This window comes from Salminus brasiliensis, chromosome 5, assembly GCF_030463535.1.
Source record: "Salminus brasiliensis chromosome 5, fSalBra1.hap2, whole genome shotgun sequence".
Taxonomy (NCBI): Eukaryota; Metazoa; Chordata; class Actinopteri; order Characiformes; family Bryconidae; genus Salminus; species Salminus brasiliensis.
In genome coordinates this window covers 14159410-14182580 of record NC_132882.1, presented here as the reverse complement: position 1 = coordinate 14182580, position 23171 = coordinate 14159410, and the positions used below count along the sequence as shown (strand labels likewise).

The 23171-nt window shown below is 41.3% G+C and overlaps 1 protein-coding gene across 12 annotated transcripts in view; it reads right to left on the bottom strand.

The window, feature by feature from the left end:
* The window catches only part of ptk2ab (protein tyrosine kinase 2ab), an 83701-nt gene that overhangs the window by 44753 nt on the left and 15777 nt on the right, over nt 1–23171 (bottom strand). For 5 of the 12 annotated variants that reach the window (XM_072679494.1, XM_072679493.1, XM_072679495.1 and 2 more), the window contains exons 1-3: nt 22078–22686; nt 4441–4667; nt 2286–2452 (exon numbers count right to left, since the gene is read on the bottom strand). In XM_072679494.1, coding sequence (XP_072535595.1) covers nt 2286–2452; nt 4441–4667; nt 22078–22159 — 476 coding nt within the window. In that variant the 5' untranslated portion in view covers nt 22160–22686. Of the gene's footprint in view, nt 1–2285; nt 2453–4440; nt 4668–6921; nt 7303–11323; nt 11539–22077; nt 22692–23171 lie in introns of those variants that run through there. The other 7 variants (XM_072679496.1, XM_072679499.1, XM_072679503.1 and 4 more) reach the window with 6 other exon arrangements.

Here is a 23171-nt window from a genome sequence, read left to right as displayed (position 1 = left end):
CAGTAAATGTTTAATTGCTTAGTAAATGTCTCATATTAGAATACTTACAAATAACATTCATAAAAAAGTAGTGCTTCCATGTTGGTCACCATGTTCATAAAGCCCATTTCACACCAGACACGGTAACTGAGCTGCAGGACGCGCTGCATGCTATACACTACTATATTAATCAATGTAGCCATCACTGGTTCGAATCCCGGGTCATTCTGCTTGCCATCAGCAGCTGATCACCCACATCACTCATAGTGTGATGTTGGTCAGAACAGGCGTCTGTTAGCTTTAGCCTCTTGCACCGGCTGCATACACGCCACCGCAGCAATATGAAATTGGCCCTAAAACACCTCCAAGGATCTCTTCATTAGAGCCTAGTGTTATTTATATATACCATATAATATATAACATCTGGTTTAAATCAGTGCTTAATGATGTTAAATAGGGTAAGCTGGTGATGAAACTGAACACATCCATGCACTGGGCGTCCACAAGAAATGTAGAACCAATCTTTGTTCTTCAAACTAGCTCACAAGATATCAACTACTTTGTGTTTGTGTTTTTTTAATGCATTTATGTTTAGCCTTATGTCAAGAGACCTTTATCTTAGAAACGTTTTCCATCAAATACTAGGATTTCCAAAGCCAACAGAAACACAGCACTGAAGGAGGTCATTTGTGTTTGTTAAATATGACTGCAAATCACATTTTAGGTGATCATTCAGGATCATTAGATTATTTTGTTTCCCCAAATTTTTACCTTAAGCACAGAGAACTTAGGCACTACTTAACAAACTGGTGGTCCACCTTGTTCAGAGCTGTGGTTAGAACAGACTGTATTCAGAGCAAATGCTGCATCAATTGTCAAAGCACTGCGGTTTTCCAGAGCTAGGAAGTGCTGGAGGCTAAGCAGCACTGGGCTCACTCTTTGAACTGAAAGCTTTGGCATAAATGAATAAAACACTCATTCATTCATAATGAAGAGACTGTGCAGAAAGATAGGATGCCCAGGGCACCATGAATGGAGAATAAACAATGCTGCAATTAGGGGAGATTGTTTTATTTAGCTTCATTTGGCCTAGACTGAAGGCCCACTGGGGAGGAGCCACTTTCACTCCAAAGCTTTATACAATGGATCCTTATCCCAGCAGCTTACTGTGAGCCTTGCCAGCACTTTGGTCGGAATTGAGACTCCAATCAAATGGCTGAAGACATCACACACTTGTCCCAACGTTAACATGCACTGCCATTTTCACAGGAACAAGCATGACCCAGATATTGAGGCCTATATTTCCTACTGTAGGCCTATTTTGGGATCGGAGTCTTGTTGAATGTGATCAAACAAAAGAGCAAGCTGTTGGTTTTGCAATATTTAAACACTGTTCACAAGCAGAGAAGCGCTAATGGGCCAATACACTACTACAGCAGCCTACATTGTCTCTGAATTGGAAATGACTGGAGTGATTCGGCGGTACATTGTGCAGAAGTCGTCAAGAATAGCCTCATTGAATTTAAAACCTCCATCAGGAAATGAAACAGTATCATGTCCATCCTGCTAGCGCCAAGTTATTTATAGATACCACTGATGGCTGCTCTGTACTATTATACACAATGCCACACTATACTTATGCGCCATCAATCTGCTCTCTGGTAAAGAGAGACTCCTGACAGGATAAGCATGTTTTATATTATGTCGTATTGTCTACGCCCAGGAGCCGTAATTTAATATTTTATTTATACTGAAATCTACAGTACATCACTTCCCAAGAATGGACGGGGGGGGGGAGACAGACGTGGTCGCTAAATAATAAATCACTTTGTTATCGTGCTCTTCAAAAGACTGCTAGCTTCTTTCAAAGGCTGAAGTCTACCCTGTTCTCCTCAGCCCAGCTCTGATATGCTAAAGACAAGAGAGCACATCTGAATCACAATGAGGGACTCATTCATTATACAGTCAAAAGGATCCTACAGCTGAATCCAAAAGTAAATGTGATGTTCCATCAGAAACGGTCAGGGTTCATAACTAATGAGGAACAGGGCCTGCACCAGGCATCAGATAGCCTAGACCTTCAGTCTTATCAGGCATTAGCAGAAGAAGACGTCCAGAACTGTATTGAAAAGTACTGTGCCTTTAGGTGCTCAACTTTGCTGGCTTATGGAGTATTACTGCCTCAGTGTTACAACATGGATCAAACTCTGGTGTTTAAATCCAAGCTTCTCAGATTCCTAAAAAAAAAAAAAAGGCAGCCACACAAAGCTTCAGAAACAAATACTGGCTGCGAAATGCTGACTCACCTCCACTCGTCATGTGGATGACTGTGCTCGTAGCGCTCCCTCACTTGAGACACACACATATCCGGGTGAAGCCAGTGCACTTTACCTGTCCTCAGGTGACTGAGCCGCAGGCCAAAGCAGGCAACGCACCTCACCTTGTGCATGTCCACAATCTTCTGGATGATACCCTAGAAAAGGACAATGCCCATGAAAATCCTCATCAAAAAGATCCATTACACACAAACTACCAACATCTAAGAGCACTTTTTAGTCGCGTTAAATTGCACTCGGACGCAGACTGAAACAACCGCACCTAAACCCTTGCGTAGAGATGGTCACGGTTTGCTCCCAAACAAAACCTGGAGCGGTTCATTGGGGTGAGAACATGATCTGACCTCAAACCAACCCAACCAACAGGTGTAGTCTGCTCCCATAGTCAGTTTAACCTGCTATGTTGCCCAGATAATTACTACAGCCATGATCAAATGCCATGTCTGCTGCTGCTCCATGTTAAATTTCACAGAAATCTTAACTAGCCAAGAAGATAGGACCTTCTTCCTGTACAACCTTTCTTGCTCCCGTCCCAGACAGGTCTGACCAAGCAGACAGAAAGTTATCATATGGTTGTTGTGATGCATTTTGGAGCACTTGTATTTTTCCTCATGTAGGAACAAACGCTAGAGTAAGAGAGAACGAGAAAAGGCGAGAAAATGTCTGATGAGTGCACGAGAAAGGCAAGCTGTGCACTATGCTCTAAGGCCAGACAGAAACATCAGATCATATTATAGCTACACCGATTTTTTATCATCAGCCAAATTAGCCACTTATAACACGCCTGTAAAGTCAATCGACCCGTTTTGGATAGTAATAAAGAAGCGCATAATGCTAAAAGCCCTTGAGCAAGGCCCTTCACCCTCTCTACAGCAATGGCTGCCCACCGCTCCGGGCACGTCTGCTCACAGTCGTTATTCGTGTGTGTGTTAACTGCACGGATGGTTAATAGGTGAAGCCAAATTACATCTGTGTCAAACACAAATGGTGAATATAGTTTACTTGTCTTGTCTTGTCTTGAATAGGCTTGAGTAATGTTTAGTGCTCCACCAGATCAGATAGCTGGGACCATCTTGGAAGTGGATGTGAAGGTACTGATGAGGAGTTTCAAAAAGTACTTCCCAAAGAGAGCCATTCATAAGAGGAGTGAAAATGGACAATTCCCTAAACTCAGTAAGTCAGCAGGAAAAAAAAACACAAGCTCTGTAAATTATTTAGATAAACATGTCCCACTGTCCATCACTCTTCCCAGCAGGCCAGGTGGAAAGAAAGAGTGGGAGACACTCTCTCCAGGTGAGATAACACTTCAGTTTGATGCTTGGCGGGATGGGCGTCTGCACTTTTCTACTGTGACGTTGCATCAGTGGACGTTAGAAAAGATGCGGTGGCTGGTTGCACGTGTGTCAGTTCTCACCCTCCCAGTGTTGGAAGCGTTAAATGTGGGTTCGGGGAGAATACTAACGAGTGGGATGGATAATAGTCTTAAATTGGGTAAATTTAAAAAGAAAGTCAAAAAAAGGACAGAGAGACAGGTAGAGACAGGGATAGAGACAGAGCGAAAGAGTGAGAATGCCGTAGACTAAGCAAGCAAGATTATCATTTAGGATAAGAGCCGTTTTCCTTGAGATTAACACCGTAGGCATCTGAGACTGATTAGAATCAATTACCACTTCTGAGGTTGCCTGGAACATAAAGCGACGTGCTCACAGCCATCTTATTAAGTAGCACATCTGCTACGATACATTTGCCAGGATCAGAGGTAATCATTCTTAGACTATTAGCCACTGCATTACGATACTGTAATGCGAAGCAGCTCCTGATGTTCCATTCAGGGGGAGTTCATCATCATTCATTATTACAGCATATTAGTTTTCAACAGATCATAGAAACTACTACCACTGCCAGCTGAAAGCATGCTGACAACTGCCACATGCTTCAAACGAATGTCCATTATGCTCTTTATCAGACTGAATTAGATCAAGAGTTCATCCACAGGTACTGTACTTCACGGCCTGTTGAATAGAATTTTGCCCATCTCATTCAGTTCTAATTACGAGTGGGCAATAAACACAGTTGTCGACACTCTGAAACTAATGGTTCTCTATTCAGAGCAGCCTTCACTCACCCTGATGTCTGTGGAGTCCCCGTGCCTGATGTTGCTGGCCCAGGTGCAGGGTTCGCTGCTGCTTTCGAAATAGTGGAAGACCTTGAGCACGCGTTCCATAGCCCCCGCTGCCCGCTCCATCCCACCACTGAAGCGGGGCTTCACCCCTTGGCTCAGGGCATGATTCAGGTTAGGGTCCAGGTAAGCCGCTGCCATGCCTTTGGTGGGGGCTAGGTGTCTGTCATATTCTGCAGAGAAGATGGAAGTAAATGTTTAGGAGGATTTTGAGAAGAAGTGCTTCAGATGGTTTAACTGACTAGAATGGATAATAGCCATTAAATAGAAGAGCAAAGAGAAGAGAAGGAAAACGGCAGGTGATTGAAAGTCAGCTAAAACAGGGCAATGCAGTGCTAATGCTTTAAGAAATAGGATTGACCTGAACTGATGTACTGAGAGATTCTCACCAGAACAATAAAAAGCTCTATATTAACTCATTAAACCCGGGACATGGGCCCATACACCAGATTATTCGCCCTCATAACTAGCTACTTATAGTCATAATTGTATCAGTTTCATAGGCCCTAAAACAAAACCCTGTGGGATTCTACACTATACGCTAATGGGTTACTTAGCGTTTAGGGGATTAAAGGATAACAGGATATTAAAGACAGCATTTTTAAGAAATTCAATATGTATGATATTTTGACACACAGACACATTGCACAATTACAGTCATGCAATCAAAAATGTACATTTATTTTTTAGCTGCCCAATATGTAATTAAATATGGCTAATGATAGTCCATGTACGGACACATGAAATCGGTCAGTGTTCTCCAAGTACTGACAGCATCCATGATATACAATATGCCTTCTTGAGTGCATCACAGTGATGATAAAACATTGTTTATAGCAAAGAGTAATAAGCTTTCCATTCATTCGGCTGACGCATTGCAGAATGTAACCTCAGAGCAAAGTAGAACGTTTTCTTCTCAACGCGGTACTTCAGATTGAGAGAGGGAAGACCCTGTCTGAATTAAAGAATTAAAGGACAAAAGACAAATGGTGCCCCTGCAAGAGATCCATCTTAAAAGGTGTGTGAGGCAAAGTGAATAAAAATGGGCTTTGACAGTGCAGGAGACGAGTGTCTATACTGTTATAGAGTACAAAGAATTAGAAGCATATTAGGTTTGATAACAGAAAAGAAAACTGCAGATTTTTAAGTGTACACTATATTTGGACATAAGTATTGAAACGTCTGCTCATTAATTCATTAATTCCTGAAATCAAGAGTAGTTTGAGGTTTAAGAGTGCTTATCCTGCTTTTGTTGGAGTAACTGTCCCTACTGTCCAGAGATGCTTTCTACTAGATTTTTGGAAAGTAAGGTCAGGGTATTGGACAATCACCACCCCACCTCATCCCTAACTTATCCCAAAAGTATTGTATGGAGCACCATCATTCCAGAGAACACAGTTCCACTGCTCCACAGCTCAATGCTGGAGAGCTTTATACCTCTATAGTAGCCTTTATACCTCTGCTCTTTGTACATCTGTGTCAACAATAGGTGCTGAATGCATTTATTAGAAGGGATGTCCACAAACATTTGGACATAGTGTATTTACAATTATATTTACAATTAAAAAGAGGCCAAAGGACTGAATAACCGCTCATATGACTGTCCTAAAGAGGTCTTTATTTTACATTATGTTACATTATTCTAAGGCTGAACGGACATATGCTGATCAGTACACAACAGAAGTGGAAAAAAAGACTGGAATGAAAGGCTATAAAGGTAAAACCCCTGCAGAAAATATAGAAAATGTAACTTAGAAATTAAGCTCTTTTTACAGTAACATGAAACAACCCCCCCCCCCCAAAAACAAACAAACAAACAAACAAACACACTTGAAGCACAGATAAAGACAACTGTAAGGGCTATATTTAGAACAGTGTTTATCTTAAAAATTACATATAAGTGCAAGCACATAATGTGCCACATACAAGAAAAAACACCACAATAATAACTTGTGGTAGGAACAATCTGGAAGCTTTAAAAACAATATTCCCAATCACAGAAGGCTAATGGCCCTCCAAACTGAGTCATTCATTTCCTGATTGAATTAGTCCTTTATCATAGATGAACACAATGATGACCCACTAGCCAAAATAACAATGAGGGAACTGTATCCAGCAATTCCAAAACGGAAAGTAAACACATCCCCGGGCATGGACAGCTTCAGCAGAGTGGTATTAATCATTATGTAAGTACCGAGCCACAGCGTTCCTGAATATTGAAACTTGGTTTCTTAGGAAAAGGGAAATGCCGTTCACATTAAAGGCAGGGATTACTTTAGCAATCCTGTAAGAATGGAATTGTGTTCTTGCCCATTAGTATCCTAAACATCTGAAGCATCTCAGACAGTAAAAGTACTTTCAAAAGCGGCACAAATAGAAAAGTCTCTTATTCAAACTTAGAACAAGAAAACTGAAAATAGACCTCACATAATTAGACATACTGCATGGCTTGAGTAGAGAGCTATTTTAAGGGTGGACGTATGTAGATGAAGACAAGGAGGTCTCCTCAGCCAGTCTCATGTTTACATTTACAGCAGATGCTCTTACCCAGAAGTACCGTGCTTCACTCTACATTAGAAGCCGCTAAGCTACCAAATACAAAAGTCAGCACTGATGCCCAGAAACGAAAGATGCACAAAACCAAACAGCTAGATACAGAACATACACTAGGCCTGAATGTCATGGTTGTCAAAATAAGGCACTAAGTACAATCACAAGTCTTTAATAACTACAGGATTGCTGTCGAGTTAATTGCTCTTGAAAGAGACGGGTCTTCAGTCACCGTTCGAATACAGCGAGATACTCAGCCTTATTTATTGTGTTAAAAAATAAGACTAATTGGCTCAATCAAAAAAAAAAAAAAAAGCATCTAGTGAGAATAAGCTTGCCGCACATTCATGTTCAAGACTGATTTGTTTACTGAAAGAATACAGTGCAAGCTTAATACTCAGAAAACTCTTTTGTAATGATCACATCATACTGAAGCACATTCAGAACTGCGGATTAAATTTTTAAAATCTAAAATCTACTTTAAATAACTTACTTTGTGCTCGATTTATCTTAAATTAAAAACAGGAGCAGGCAAGTGAAAATGGAACCACATTCTGCTCCCCAGTATTGAGTCAGTCACAAGAAACATAATACTAAAACCATATCTCATTCAGACCCCTGCGGTGGAAATCTCTGCTTTATAACTAAGAAAGGAAAGTGGACGACTCTGCCTTCTCTACCTCGGAGAGTATTACCGTGCAGCTCTGTTAAAAACATTACCCTGTTGGTACACTCCAATAAATTCAGCAAAACGGAAAGAAATCTGAAGTGACCGTGATGAAAGATGCTCCAAAAGCAGTGAGATAGTGTAGTACTATTGGTTCTCCAGGCCAGGACATTGTGTATGCTGGAATGAGAGGAGGGTGACTATTGTTCAGGAGGACTGGCGAAGATGGTTAGATACAATGGAAATGACACAGGTGTTCAATTTTCCACATACAGCTTGAAAAATTCCATAGAAGAAAAGCATGATCAATAGAACGGGATGCTCTGGAACAGATAACACATGAGCCTGAGAGGATTCGGAATCTCTAAGCACCTCACGATTCAATTATGAGTCAGAGAGATGCAATACAAAAATGATTATCAGATTTCTTTCTATTAGTAGAAAGATTGATTTGAGGGGGAGAAAGAGTGAGTGAGCAGATAAACTTTTGAAGATCATGTAGTTGGAATGTGTGTTTGATATTTTTGGGGGAGTAAAATGCCTTTACTCTAAAACTTCCCAGCTCTTGGTCCTTACTGGCAGGAGATTCAGAAGCTATTTTTAAAAATGACATTGATTTTAAATGTGATACTCTATATTTGGTAATGTTGAACTTGAAATGTGGGACAACAGTGTGAGAAAAATGATACTGATCCTCCTTGCAGCCATCAAACAGACCAATAAGACAAAGGCTAAAGGCAAAAGTACATCTACAGTAATTCTTCCAAACACTATGTACACGTTGTCAATACTCAGGGTGAAATGGGAACTGGGTGCTGCAGGAACAGGAACATAGCGAGTGGGGTTTAGAGCCCTAGAAGGAGATGATGGGGGGGGGGGGGTGCAGAGACAGCAGCACTCCATCAGAACGGAATCCCTTGCCAGCAGGACAGCTGGGTGGCCTTGAGACTTGGCGATAGCATCAAATGTGCTGCGAGCGTCCACACAAAATCAATTCTAGCAAAGATTACAGCGGGAAGCACAAAATCTCGAACACTTTAAACATCAATGGAGGACTAGTCTTGCCATTGTAATGTTCCAAAGCATGTGATGTGATGTGAACCTTCAATCACACACAAGTTACTTTCAGCACAGGTATGGATGAAGAGTGAGACAAATAACTAGGGCAATAACAAATCCCAAAATTTAGAATCTGGTTGAATACAGTGGAGAGCTTTGACTGAATGCATTATTTTATATAGTGGATTACATAACAGGTTTCTACAGCAACACACAGAACTGTAAAGAAGCCTAGGCCAACCTGAGAACCTCTGCAACAACTCTGTTAGAGAAATATCTTCCTTCCTAGATATTTCACAATGAACTGTAAGGGATATAATTAAAAAGTGGAAGTGTTTAGGAACCACAGCAACTCCATGTGAAGTTACAGAGCGGAGTTGATGAGTGCTGAGGTGTCACCAACGCACTGCTGACTCAATAACTGCAGAGTTGTGAACCTGCTCTGGCATTAACATCAGGACAAAACGGTGCAGAGCATCGGATGGAGTGGTGTAAAGCAAACAGCCAACCAGGGGACTTGGTTTTGCATACTGGCTACTCATGCTTCTCTGTCTGGCAGTTTAAACCAGGACCAGTTTGGGCTTGGCGCACGTGAGCAGAACATTACCTGCCCGTTTGGTGGAGGAGGGCAAATGCTATAGGGTTTGTTTTCAGGGGTTGGCCCAGGCCCCTTAGTTCCAGTGATATGAAATCTTAATGCTTCAGCACACCAAGACATTTTAGACTAGACATTTTTTTCTACCAACTTTGTGGAAACAGTTTGGGGAATGTCCTTTCTGTATCAGCAGTGCACAAAGCAAGGTCCATAAAGGCATGGTTGGGTGAGTTTAGTGTGGAAGAACTTCACTGGCCCACACAGGGCCCTGACCTCAACCCCATGAACACCTTTGGGATAAACTAGAAGAGAGACTGCGAGCCAGGCCATCTTGTCCAATTTCAGTGTCTGATCTTACTAATGCTCTTCAGAGTGAATGTGCAAATTTTCCCCACATACAAAATGTTGTTGAAAGCCTTCCCAAAAAAGTGGAAGCACAGGCCCTGAGCGTTTACAAAGGCTACGTTCAAACAGCAGGTAAAATGCCCCTAATTCTCAGATGTGTTACCTATGTGGTGGAGTGAATGGAAAAAAAAATGGGCCACGTTGGTATGTGGTACTGAATTCCCATACGAGGTAACGTAAAAGTTGCTCGAATTCCTACGTGGCTGTTCAGACTAAGTTGCATCAATCCACACATTCATCCGAAATGTGCACTGAAGAGAAAGGGGAATGGGCGTCAGCAGTGAGGGATGTTTTCAGTGGCAGCATCGTGAGGTAAGAGAGGTTAATTATTTAAGATAAAATTTAAGGTAAAAATCTCTGCACATATCCCAATCACTACGTGTTTGAAGAAATTTCTAAAGAAATGGGATAAGCCCAGCTGTTAGCCACTGGAACTCCTTGATAGCTCTTGTGCTGCTGGAGAAGATGGACCCCGAAACCTCATGTGAAGCATTGCGTCAATTTAGTGTGAACTGTTCAGACGTATGCTGAATATAGGTCTCATTTAAAAAAAAAAAAAAAAATCAATATGCTGAGAAAAGTTTAATTCGGGCCACTCTACCCACTGTGTGAACGTAGCAAGAGAGTGTGCTTGTCCCCCTGTGCTCAATTGTTTTCCACACAGGGTCCTTACCTAAACCCCAAGCTGGAAGGGGAGGACCAACTCCATATTAATGTCTATATGCCTACAATACTTTGTCCATATAGTGTTTATATACTAAATATAGAGTGAATACTACACCAAAATACAAACAAACAATACAGTGTGATTGTGTGCACATCTATCATCTAATATCATCTAAAATCATCTAATACCTAGTTATTATTATTATTATTAATAATATCTGCTGTTCGGGTTAAGCTTGTTTACTGGAAATATTCTTATGTACTCATGTAGGTGCATGTATATCAGTACATTCCTAACGGACACGTGATTTCTTCCAGTCTGTTAAAGCTCTTACTCGATGTCTTGTGCATACTGAATCCACAGCCTTGCCTCAAATTAATATAACTGACAGTGTAATACAGGATGTAGAACTAACGGCTCTACATTCCTCATTTGCAGCACTAAATAATCAATAATATAGAACTGAATGACAAACGCTGACAAATGTACACAGCTCTTCCCCACAAGAGCAGTTCCTCCCTGAACACCACATACAGCATTAACACTAAGCCCAAACAATCTCTCACACACATCTCAGTCAGGGCTCACCCAGCCATAAAAGTCGTGTTTGACAACACACAGACACCCCCACCGCCACCCCCCCCCCCCCCCCCCCACACACACACACACACGGCTGACAACAGAAACACAAGTATGAGGGAAGAGAATAAGAGTACGTCCCAAACTGACACTAAATATCCACCCTGTCACCTGCTTCGTAATAAAGAGAGTGAAATACGCAGTAGAAATTCACACCAACAGAAAAATCAATAACTGCAAAACAGCTTCTGTCCAGCTTTCAGTCTGTCTCGGACACTTCCTGTCCAGCTCAAAGTCCTCTCCCTACCTTTTCTGCGGAAAGGCCAGCATGTACACGCCAGTGCTGTGCTGAACAGTGCAGGGCTCCAACAACACTACGAACATTCAAACACTCAGACAGTGTCAGAGTGCTAAAGCTCAGAGTCCACATCAACCTCAGTACACACACATACACACACACACACACACATATATATATACACACACACACAGTGCTGCCTTAATAAGTTCTCACTACGGCTAGCCCTCTTACGGTCTTCCTATGCCTCTGAAACACACATCTAGTGTCACACACACACTCAAACACACACACGCAAATATTTCCCAGTGTTTCCTCTAGCGTGACATCACGTCCTGCTTATCACAATGCACTTTGGCAGTGTGAAGGTTCAGCGAATCACTACTGATATCCAGTTCCTGTCTGTCTCTTCCAAACAGGCAGAGGGAATGCACACGGCTCTTCCTCAGCTCGCTCGTGTTAACACGGAAAACATCTGCCGGCTCTGTGTAGAGAGACACAGATGGACAGATAGGTAGGAGAGAGAACTGACCAGACTGATAGCTAGGTATACAGATATACCATGTGTCCAAATGATTGTAGACACTGGCTATCCCATCGTTTCTACTGAAATCAAAGGTATTAAATATAATACATTTTTACAGCCTCTACTTTTCTGATAAGCCATTACACTAAATGCTGGAACACTGTTGTCAGGATTGGATTGTATTCAGTCATAAAATAATTACTACGGTCATGTACTGAGGTTGGATGATTAGTTCTGGATCACAAATGACACTTCAACTCATTCCCAAGATATTGGATGGAGCTCAATCACTCCAGAGAACACAGTTCCACTCCTTCACAGCCTCTAGTCGATACTCACCATTGACCATGCCATTGGTTACCCTGGATGTATGCCTCAGAGTGCCTTACTGCTTTGGCAATGCTTCTCTATGGAGACTACACAAGCTGTGTGGGGATTCAAACACCTGTGTCCGCAATGGGTGACCCTTAAAGTAGCTGAATTCAATTCAAAAAGGGATATTGGGATAGTTTTGGATAGTGCAGCTAGATAGAAAAAGACATACATAGATAGCTAGAAGCATGGAAATCTAACTAGAGGAATGAAGCAGTCTTGGTTTCAGCAGTAAAATCCTATATAGCATTTTAACACTTAGTCAATCAGGGTCCAGACAGTAGATGGATACGGATTAGCAGCCATACCATGTTTTACTCCACTGACCACTGAAAAGTGTTAGTCCTGACTAGGAAATCAGTCTCAGCAAATGGAACGACGGAAATGTCTAGGTTCATAGCAATATTACAGCAAGTCTCAACATGTTTTATGCTGTTTTTAATCTATTCATATAAAGGGTCAGTGAGGAAGACTTGGGGTAAAACATTTGGGAAGTTCTTTTACTCAGATTCTCTGGCTTGACTGCTAACTGGGTATGCATGCAAAAAACAGCCTGGATGTTTTCAAAGCCTTCTGTCTCACGAATTTGTTGGACAGGGACTCATATGCCTGGTTTGTACTGGACATTAGCCTTCTGGATGCTGAGCAAGACACTGTGAAAGCATACGCAATATGACAGACAAATCAATTTAGGCTCCTTCTGCTCAGCTGCACTTAAGACTGCTCAATACTGCCACTTCCACAGAGTCAAACTGCAGCAATTTCCATCCTAAATAGACTATGGAGCAATTAGAAACAATAAAGCTGTACAGTACTGACACACACAAACACAAATATAGGTACACATTAAAGGTAACTTAATATGAATGTAAAAACACTGGGAAACTGATGTAGAAAATAAACAAAATGTAAAGGCTGCGTCTCTTTGCATTGGTGGGAAACTTATTGTAGCCATTTTTTGAAGAAATCTTTAAAAATGGTTCAATATAGCACCAAAAAAGCCAAAAGCCACTACTATTACAAGCCAAAGAAACCTTTTTCAGCACTATACTGACGCTGACAGAAATGCTGCTTGCCTACAGTGCGAAGCTTAAAGGCCTGTCATCTCACCAGCATTGACAAATCCTCTCTAAAGTGCCCATTACAGCGTCCCCAGTTTAACTAGTGGCTTAATGATGAAGTGATTACAGTGTTGCTGGGTGTTAACTGTGGCTCCAGGCTGCAGGCCCTGCTTTGGAGATTATTGACAGAACTCCCCGCTCTCATGGGTCCCAAACCACTGCTGCACCGAAAAGCTGTCAATATGCATGAGATTCATGAGCCACTCATCAGCACTACTGAGCAACCACAGATCTCTCCACCTCTCGCTCTCGCTACCTCCCCCTCCCCTCCCACACACACACACACACACACACACACACACACACACACACACACACACACACACACACACACACACACACACACACACACACACACACACACACACACACCAAAAGAAGCATCTGTATCTTCTCTCTCAGGACTCAGATGAAATAAAATGCTGTTCTCCAGCCCTAGCTCAAGTCTGAACTCACACTGAACATCACACTAAAGAAGACTACTGTTAAAAATAGCTCCACACCACAGAAAGAACTGGAGAATGTTATATTTAGCACAGTTGTTCCCTCAGAGGAAAAAGAAGCAAACTTGAGCTAAATGAAGGGAGAAGTTGAACGGCCTGACCATCAGCTGCAATTCACCAATCCAGGCTCCACCCATAAATCATGTTCAACTGTAGCAATTGATAAGAGTTTCTTCAGCTTTAGAGAACAGTGAAAATATCCCACTCAATCTGGAGAGAAATGTATGAAATATCTTTCAGAACAGTAAAAACAAGGATTGAAAAATGTACCTCATGATGATTAGAAATGGACTGGCTATTCAGTTTATTACAGAATTCAATAGCAATGGGCCAATAGCTGATCATAGCATACTGCGAGGTCACAGTATGCTGCAGTTCTTTATGTAACCACTAAAATTGTACAGTATCATATCTGACTTACTCAGATAAACGAGTACTTCTTACTAACTCTACCTCATGGGGGAAGCAGACTAAAGGTTTAACACCACTAAGGAATACCACATCACTCAGTCCAGTACAGTTAGTATCAGTGAGTAACAACACCGTAGGCTCCACAGTGCAGTTCTGTATAGGAATGTACAGCTCTCACATTGAGTGCTTGGAGTTTGACAGTGTTTTGAATGTGGTTGATTCCAAAATTGAGAAGCTGTGCAGTAACATTACAGAAGCCCTGCAGTACGTTATATTACCAAGTTTGCCTGGAAAGGTTAATGTGGCACCTAGCCTTGCGCTCCATCAGTATTAGCAAACAGAATCAGAAGAATCTCTTTATTTCACCAAGTATGTTACACACAAGGAATTTGTCTTGGTGAGAGCAACACGTATGACAAGTAACAAAAACACAGAACACAGATTATTTACAGTATTAAACTAAAGGAAAATTACACTAAACAATAAATAGGATAGGGGATAAATTTTAAAAAGTAAAAAGTACTAAAGGTAATAAAGAGCTGAAGAAGCTGAGAGATGTGAAACAGATTTAATTGAAAAGAAACAGATTTAGTTGAAATCAACGGATTATACTGAAAGACCACCGGCATTGGCCCCCAAAACACGAAACGCTCTATCTCTAATGCTGATGTTTCCATTTCCAGTTAATTACAGAATTCAACATTATAAAAAAGTACAATATCTGAGACAGGGGTTCAGCCTAATGAATTTGCTTAAATTGGACTGGGGTTGTCTTGCATACATACATATATATATAAAAACATAAACAGTTCAATTACTTGTTATGACAGTTTTTTTTTTAGCATTGTGTCCTGATCTAATGCTGAAGCCACAGATTAACAGGTTATCCCCAATACAGTATGACGCACTGCAATACAGTACTAACCTATTTACATCAGACTGTCACATCGCTTGTTCAGAAACGCTACACAGGTTTCTGGTTTATATGCTAATGGAGTTTGACCACATTGTCAAAGCTAAATAAAGTCAGGCAGGCCACCAGAACCAGGGGAACCCATTATTTTTACTAAACATTACTGAAATGATACTATCGGTAAGCTCAATACACCATTTAAGTAAAGTTCAAATGTTTAGTTGTATTTTAGTAAACACGTTTTATTCGTTTTTACTAAACATCAGAACATTTTTACACTTCAAATTTACAGCCAACAAATATCGACCCAATAGATCAGTTATTGGCCTAATTCAAAAAGTACTTTTCTCCAGCAGACAGTGTAAATGTTACCAGAACCGCTTTCAGTAACAAAACGCTCCCGCCTCCCTGAGGCTACTTTAAATCTCTTAGCTCCTCATTCACACACAGTGGCAAGTACAGACACATACTGGTCCCATTAACCCATGTTTAAGGTTTCTGGCAGGAAAGCATGACAGACAGGCGTGAAGCTCAGTAAGTAAAATGCATGTTTATGAATTTGATTATTTTTGTAAAATGGAGGATAACTATTATTAAGGTGATGCTTAAGTCGGTTTGGTCACTTGGAAGGTCACTGCACATTTCCTGCAGAAAACACCAACAGTAATGATTTAAAATCACCAGTAATAATATTACAACAAACACATTAAAACAGCAAAAGCACCATTTCAGAGATCTGAGGGCTTTTCCAGACATTTTCCATCGACATATGAAAACACTGCCACAGCAAAGGTTGAAACCTGACAACTTCATAGGCTTTTCCACCCTGAATATAGCGTGTGTAAATGTTTGCTGTACGTTTAGAACATATGTACCCTGTCACATATCAGCTAGCAGTAAAAACTCTCGCTCAGAGACCTGTCCTTTCACTAGCTATTGGCCCCTTTTCAGCATGAGCCCTTCACCTGAAAGAGGGGATTAAAAGGGAGGGGGGGGGGGTGGGGGTCTGTGGCAGTGGAACAGGCTCCTCCGCCTCCTCTCCTCCTCTCCCTGTCAATCAAAGACCTCCTCCCCCTCTCAGACACTCTGATCAGATCAGCTCTCATCCTCTCAGGTTTCTGCAGTTAGCAGCACTACAGTGCGTCTCTGTACGGCCAAATTCCACATAAAAATACAAAGCTCTATATTTTAGTACCTCTGCCTTAATAGAGAGATGCATCAAGACCAGCTAACCCTCGTGCTTTGAATCTTTAATTCCCACATTACTGTCTAGCTGTAAGAAAATATAGATACACTGTATGTGACAATTCTAGGTTTTGCAATACCGTATCGATTAAAACAACAATTTTGAATGAACAGATTTCATGTAAAGATTGGTGGCAGACAGTGGTTCACTTTGAGCGGTGTTTATACGCCAACCGCTAGATAGCAGTGAAGTACTCGCTCTCTCTATCGCAATATACAGAATCGTAGCGGCTGTATCGTGATACATACTGTATCTCAAGGTTCTTGCCAATACAAAGCCCCAGTCCAACAGCATGAGTGCTGTCAGTGGCATACAGGCACCAATAACGTTAGCATTTTAAAAGTGAAGTGAGCATCTGACTGGTCACATTTTACCTAGTCTGGAGTTAAACCAGACATGACAGCTTTCTGTACTTCGCAGATGCTCTTATCTTAACTTACTTACTACAGCAAGTGAGAGAGCTGAATCTCTTTGTGTGTGTGTGTGTGTGTGTGTGTGTGTGTGCTTTTGGTTTCATCTTCTCCAGCATCACTGGAGCTAGAGTTGCAGTGGCTGACAGCTGGGCCTAACATCAAGAATGCAGTCAAGCTTACTGTAAAGATGGCATGTTATTCAGCCAGGGTTACTTCATTGTTAAGCTTTTTATTTTTTTGCTTTGACGCAGCAGCAGCAGCGTCCTCTTGTTGCCGCATTGGGCCACTTCTTTAGGAATTTCTTTAAACACAGACCAGTTGCAGTTAGGGGTGCAACAGTAAGAGATTTTCACAGTACGATAACCGTCTCAGAAAATATTGCGGCATCATGGTTATCGCGGTATCACAGTATTTTTATCGATTTTTCCACTGCTTTTAAGAGCATCATGTCCTTGGCAATAAAATAATACATCATAATTTAATTATTTGGCTTGTTGGGGGATCTAATACAACTATAGATAGATAGATAGTAAAAGCACTAATACCACACTTTACTCTTAGAAGTAAATATGCTGCATTTAAAATGGTTACAATTATGTAAGTAACCATAAAAATATTTAATATTTGAGAAACTGAGCGTCTGATCAATGACTGTTGTAAGCATTCGTTTTACTGCCATGTTAGTGGTAAATAACCAGATACTGACATGACCCACATTATAGAGAATTCTCTTTAAGGCTTTTACACAGAGCTGGATTCTCACAAATTAAAAATAGGCACGTTGATATTGGAAAATGAACACACATAAATTAACGGCGTCTGTCACTTTGAGTCTGAAAATTGGTGTAAAAGGGCCTTAACAGGCCCCTAGTTGCAGTATCTGCCTTCTAATTCAATTTGAACAGAGAGATCATCCCAAATATTTATGAGGTTCGTTACCTCCCTGTGCTGCCACTGAAATCACTCCCTCACTGCCGTCTGTCGTCCATTTTCCCCCTTCTTAGCGAATGTAGAGTCGCAAGAACTCTGAACTGGCTGCTCAGACGGAGTTGCATTGCCGCATAACGGATGTGTTTTGGATTTCAATACCACATAGAAAAGTGTCCCATTCTTACCACTTACACAGCCCAAGTAGCTGGTTGTAATCATTGGCAGTAATCCCAATACTGGATCAATGTTAGAATTGTCGATACATCACGCATCACTAATTCATAGTTTTTCCCACTCTGGGGCACTTTAGCAGTGTGACATTTACACCCCAGGGTTTCACTTATTAGTGCTTTTAAAGCAGACCTCAGACAACTGGCCTCATCAACAGCAGCACCAACGCACACAGACTCTTCTAGAGCCATCTCTCAAGTGTCCTTCCAGTAAAGGGCATCAGGGAAGTTGGCACTCTTAATGAGAGGATCACATGCATATACACAGACAGACAGACAGATGGAGAGGCAGACACAGACACACAATCTAACTCATACAGCCTCATTAAGTCTCTCGCTGTGTTCACAAATGGCACAAGCACATACAAACTGGTAGTACATTATTAGTTTCCTGGCATTGTCTTATATAAGCAGACTTAAACTGAAGAGGAGAAGGAAAGTTCCTATTATAACTATTAACATCACTCATTTGTTGAGTAAGAGAACACTGAAATAGGTTGTTTAACCTAAAATGGAAACATTATAAAGATTATACTGTAAAAAAAAAAATTAAAATGAAAAAGGTGTAAAAGGTCTAATAAGTTTCAACAGCAATGAAAACACAAGGATACAACATCAGTCCAGTCTCAATCTCCTGGAAAGTCTGCAAGTGAAGCCAAATCCAAGCTTGGTCATTCCACTCTAATAAAGTTGATCTGTGTGAAACTACAACAGCGTTACTGTAAACATTATAAAAGGGTCTCAAATACCTTGCAACTACTTCTACATCTCATTTTCCCCACTTAAGGCCATGATAAGTTTACACACAGCTCAATGGTACTGCATTTCCTTTCAAGGAGTCTTGTAGATTAGTCGTCATCGATTTGAGACTGTGTGTTATTAAAGCAAGAGAACACGAGAGGGAGTGTGTTATTGTAAAATAACAGCATGGCTGTAATGAAGCAGACACAAGCCGAAGGCAGGTACAGCATTTTCATCACAGCCGTGCTGCTATTTTACGATAACACGCTCCATCTCGTGTTCTATTGCTTTGACAACCGTTCGGAAAATAAATACGAAATAAATCAATCGAACCGTAAACGAACCGTTTCATATGGTAGGATATCCTTCCGCCAAATTACAGACCCTGAACAAGGAGGTTGTAGCTACACCACAGAAACGAACTCCATTCAGTCACCGCATAGCCTGAAGTTCCTACTCCAGCTCCTTAGATAGACCAACTAAACTCTGTGTCCTGGTCAGTTTTCTTTTTTTCTCTCTGTTGAGATTATATAATTGAATAAATTAATAATTTAAGTTTCATTTGAGGTTGTTCTTGTTTTCTTTTGCTCAGGGCATTCACGTTTCGTCTTAGTGTAACAGCATTCAGTGGAGTAATACAGTGTTGGTGTTAAAAACGTGCTGTTATGGCAAAATTACAGCACAGTTAGAGCGTTTCTCAACCAATCAGCTCGCCGTTGTATAATAATAACAACTGTTGTTTAATAGCCATCATTGCTTACACTGCTGTGGTCAGTTTTTCACTTTTTGACCTCATGTAAAAGTTCTAGTCATCCTCAACATTGAGTGAAAGTTTCATGACGTATAACGTATAAATAATTAAAAATAACATTTTTAAATAATAATTAAAAAAAATATATAATAATAATAATAATTATTATTATTATTTATTTTTTAATTGTAAATTAATTTTGATTAATTTACAGCAAAGATAAGAGCCAGATTCCTGGATAGGGATTACAGCAGAGTTGTGGACTATACAGCATTTAGAAACTGAGATTTTTTTAAAAAGGAAAGTGTATTTAATGACTAGGCTTTATTCCTATCTGGGAAACCATCCCGAAGACTACTTTTTCCTTTTCCTGGAAAAAGTTTTTCTTTCCATTTTGGAGATACAGGGTTTTGATCTAACTGCCCTGATATACTGGGTGTGAGCATACGGTGAGCAAAGACACTGCACTGATCATTCACTGTAAATTGTCTTTTGCATATTCAATTAAAAAACAAAACAAAAACAAATAAAAAAAACCCACACAACGCTTTACTCAGGCCAGCCCTTCTTTAAATGAAAAATGAAACCCTTCGAGCTCCTCCTTCTCCATCACATTTCCACGTTTAGTTCACGCCGGCTCATTAAGTGCCATGACAAATGTTTAACTAGGCCAGCAAGCCCGCAAACAATGAAACCTAATGCACAAACAAAGCGAGCTTACCTCCTCGTTTTTATTTTTCTGAGATTTCTCACATACACACACACACCTAACGAAGAGGTGAAGTACTGCCACAATAAAGCAGATCTCAGAGACAACAGAGATAAGTCCTCCTGCTCTCTCTTATTGCTCATTACACTCTGTTTAATGAGGACGAACAGCGACTCTGTAAGACATACAGTACTCACATCAAAGCGTCTTCTCTGTGTTCATTTATTCAGTAGCTTTATTTATCCACTTAGTATATTCTCTTTGAGTATAATGACCTACATAGGACGGTATCAGCAGGGGGATACTGCTAAAGAAGTGTGAACCATTTCACAGAAAGGGTTCAAGCCTGAGAAGCAGAACACTTTCTTTCTGCACGGCTTTGACAAAAAATTTTGATTACTTCTATTATTTTAGAAGATACTGATGAGGTGGTTAATGTGGTTTTGTGTGTGTGTGGGTTGGTTACATGATCCACTCAAACATAAGGCAATACCTAAGCTGGTTGGAGCACAAGACACTCCCTGTGCAACTGGACGATTGCAGCAAAACAAGTTGTGAGTTTTGTACGGAATTTCAAATATGAAGCAACATCATGGTTAACGGAGAGATTGTTGTATCCATATTATATAAAAAATAAAAAATAAAATAAAAAGCCTTTTTATACTGCCTTTTAATAAGAGAACGGATACAAAAATAAGAACAACAGAAATCCAAAAGCACAATGACACCCCCAGCGCTACATTACTGATACTATATAGGAAACCATCCTTTCTGTTGGTCAACATGGGCAGACAGAGGTTTCAGGCACCTAAGCATATTATTTCAAATCATTTATTATTCTTGGCAATAAGAGCTTTTGCTTGTAAAATCACCTGATCACATTAGAACAGATGCAAGTAAACAAGAATTTCTCATTTTGAAGAAAGTAGTTGAGATCCTGTGAGCTTGTCTGAAGAACAAAGCTCGGTTCTAGATTATTCCTGGATGTCCCCAGCTAGCACACTGAGGTGTTTAATTCCATCCCTACCTCTCTTGATTGAACATCATTAAGCACTGATTACTTAAGCACTGACTACTACTACTACTACTACTTCTTACAACATACTATTGTTAGTAATACTATCCAGTCGCCACAAGCAACAGTAGATGATGAACAGTTTAGATGACAGTGAAAAGCATGCCAAAGTCCGTGGAGGGTCGTATGTAGCCGACCTTCTATGCAGAGGAGGTGGGTAACAAGCAATATAAGCATTACAAGAGTGTACCATCATCGAAAGGCTCAGAAGATTTACACAGATTTTAAGAAGGGCCCATATCCCATATATTTTGCTTGTCATTTTTACCCATTTTACCCAACTGCTGTTTACAGAGAAAAATAAAATAAAAAGACATGGTGAATGTGTATGAGAGCATTTTTGTTTTATCTGTTTTAGACCAATAAATGTAAACAAGCTTTATTACGATTGGATGCCTGCATTGTGCATCCGCAAAAGTAGGCTTGGCTGAAAAACTCACCATCACACAACTTCAGGGTCAATAAATGAGTATATGTACAAGTGGGAAAAGTAGGCATATGTAAAGGTGTTGGATGTTGTGATGGTGCTAAAATGGTTGGCTAAAGTGATGCGGTCATAAGTAGTGTAAGGATTAGAGAGTGAACTGTACAAATGATAAACGCTAAAATAATTAAAGGAAAGTCAGTTTTCCATGATATGGACCCTTTAAGACCAAGCTGAAAGGCTGATATCAGGCATCTGTCAGATCATAAAGTGCATCAAAATCAATCACACTCATACGCTTAGAACTACCACAGCACGTCGCAGAGGGAGCAAATGTGCTTCAGAGGAGTGTGAAAAGCGTGTCACGGCCAGTGGAGCGATGTATGTAGGTGACATACTTGGCAGAGGTGGTGGGTAGGAGTAGACGCATGCCCCTCGAGCCCAGCACAGGGGGAATGGGCTGCAGCCACTGCTCTCCATGCGCTGACCCCCGCCGGCCTCTCTCTCCCAGGCCCAGCGGCTCTCCGGCTCCCCTTCACACGCATGGGCAGCGGGCGGCCGCCCCGGCCCACCACGACCCCCTATGACAGCAGCACTGCCTGCTGGCCCTCTGGGGCCTGGGCAGAAGACGCGGTGGCAGAGATCAGCAGCAGAGAACTGATCACAGTCAGGATCAGAGCAGATGTCCAAGCAACCAGACAGAACACTCACAATGGAGGAATCGATACCGCCGGAGCACCACAAACCAAGTTACCTGTCCACTGTTTTTGTGCGCACACTCTGCTGCTGGGGGAAAAAAAAATCCACTAACAGCCTCAGCAAAGGCAGGCGGCGGTGTGATGGAGGAATCCAAGAGAAGCTTTGAGAACTAATCCAGAGAAAAGGTGCAGCACACAGCGCTGGAACCAAAACACAGGAATCTCCAACACCACACTGACTCCTGGCTCCAGGAGAACACTTCCTCTTGGCGTCCTGTCAGAGGTAATATCCAGGACGAGACAGAGAGCAACGCTGCAACATTTGTGAGTGTGCGCGCGCGAGAGATCGTCACAAGCAGCCGGCGCGTGGCTGGAGACTGTGAGAGGATTTGTGTGCGACTTTGAGAGAGAGAGAGAGAGAGAGAGGACAAGGGACACATCGCGCATGAGAAAGGGAGGGACTTGAAGGGGGGGAGAGAGAGAGAGAGAGAGAGAGAGAGAGAGAGAGAGAGAGAGAGAGAGAGAGAGAGAGAGAGAGAGAGAGAGAGAGAGAGAGAGAGAGAGAGATCAGAGCAACTGAAAAGGGGAGGAGTAAGCTTATCAATATGCTAATTCCAGTTGTTCTGCGATTGGCTCACACTGCTCGTGTTGACAAAACAGAATAACCAAGTGAAAACCGGCTGCAGATCAGGTTTGACCAGTGTCACTCACACACACCCAAGCCTCTGGCCATCCACCAGTAAGCACTCATGCCTTCCAACAGATTTAAATACAAACCTATAGGGAGAATTCCT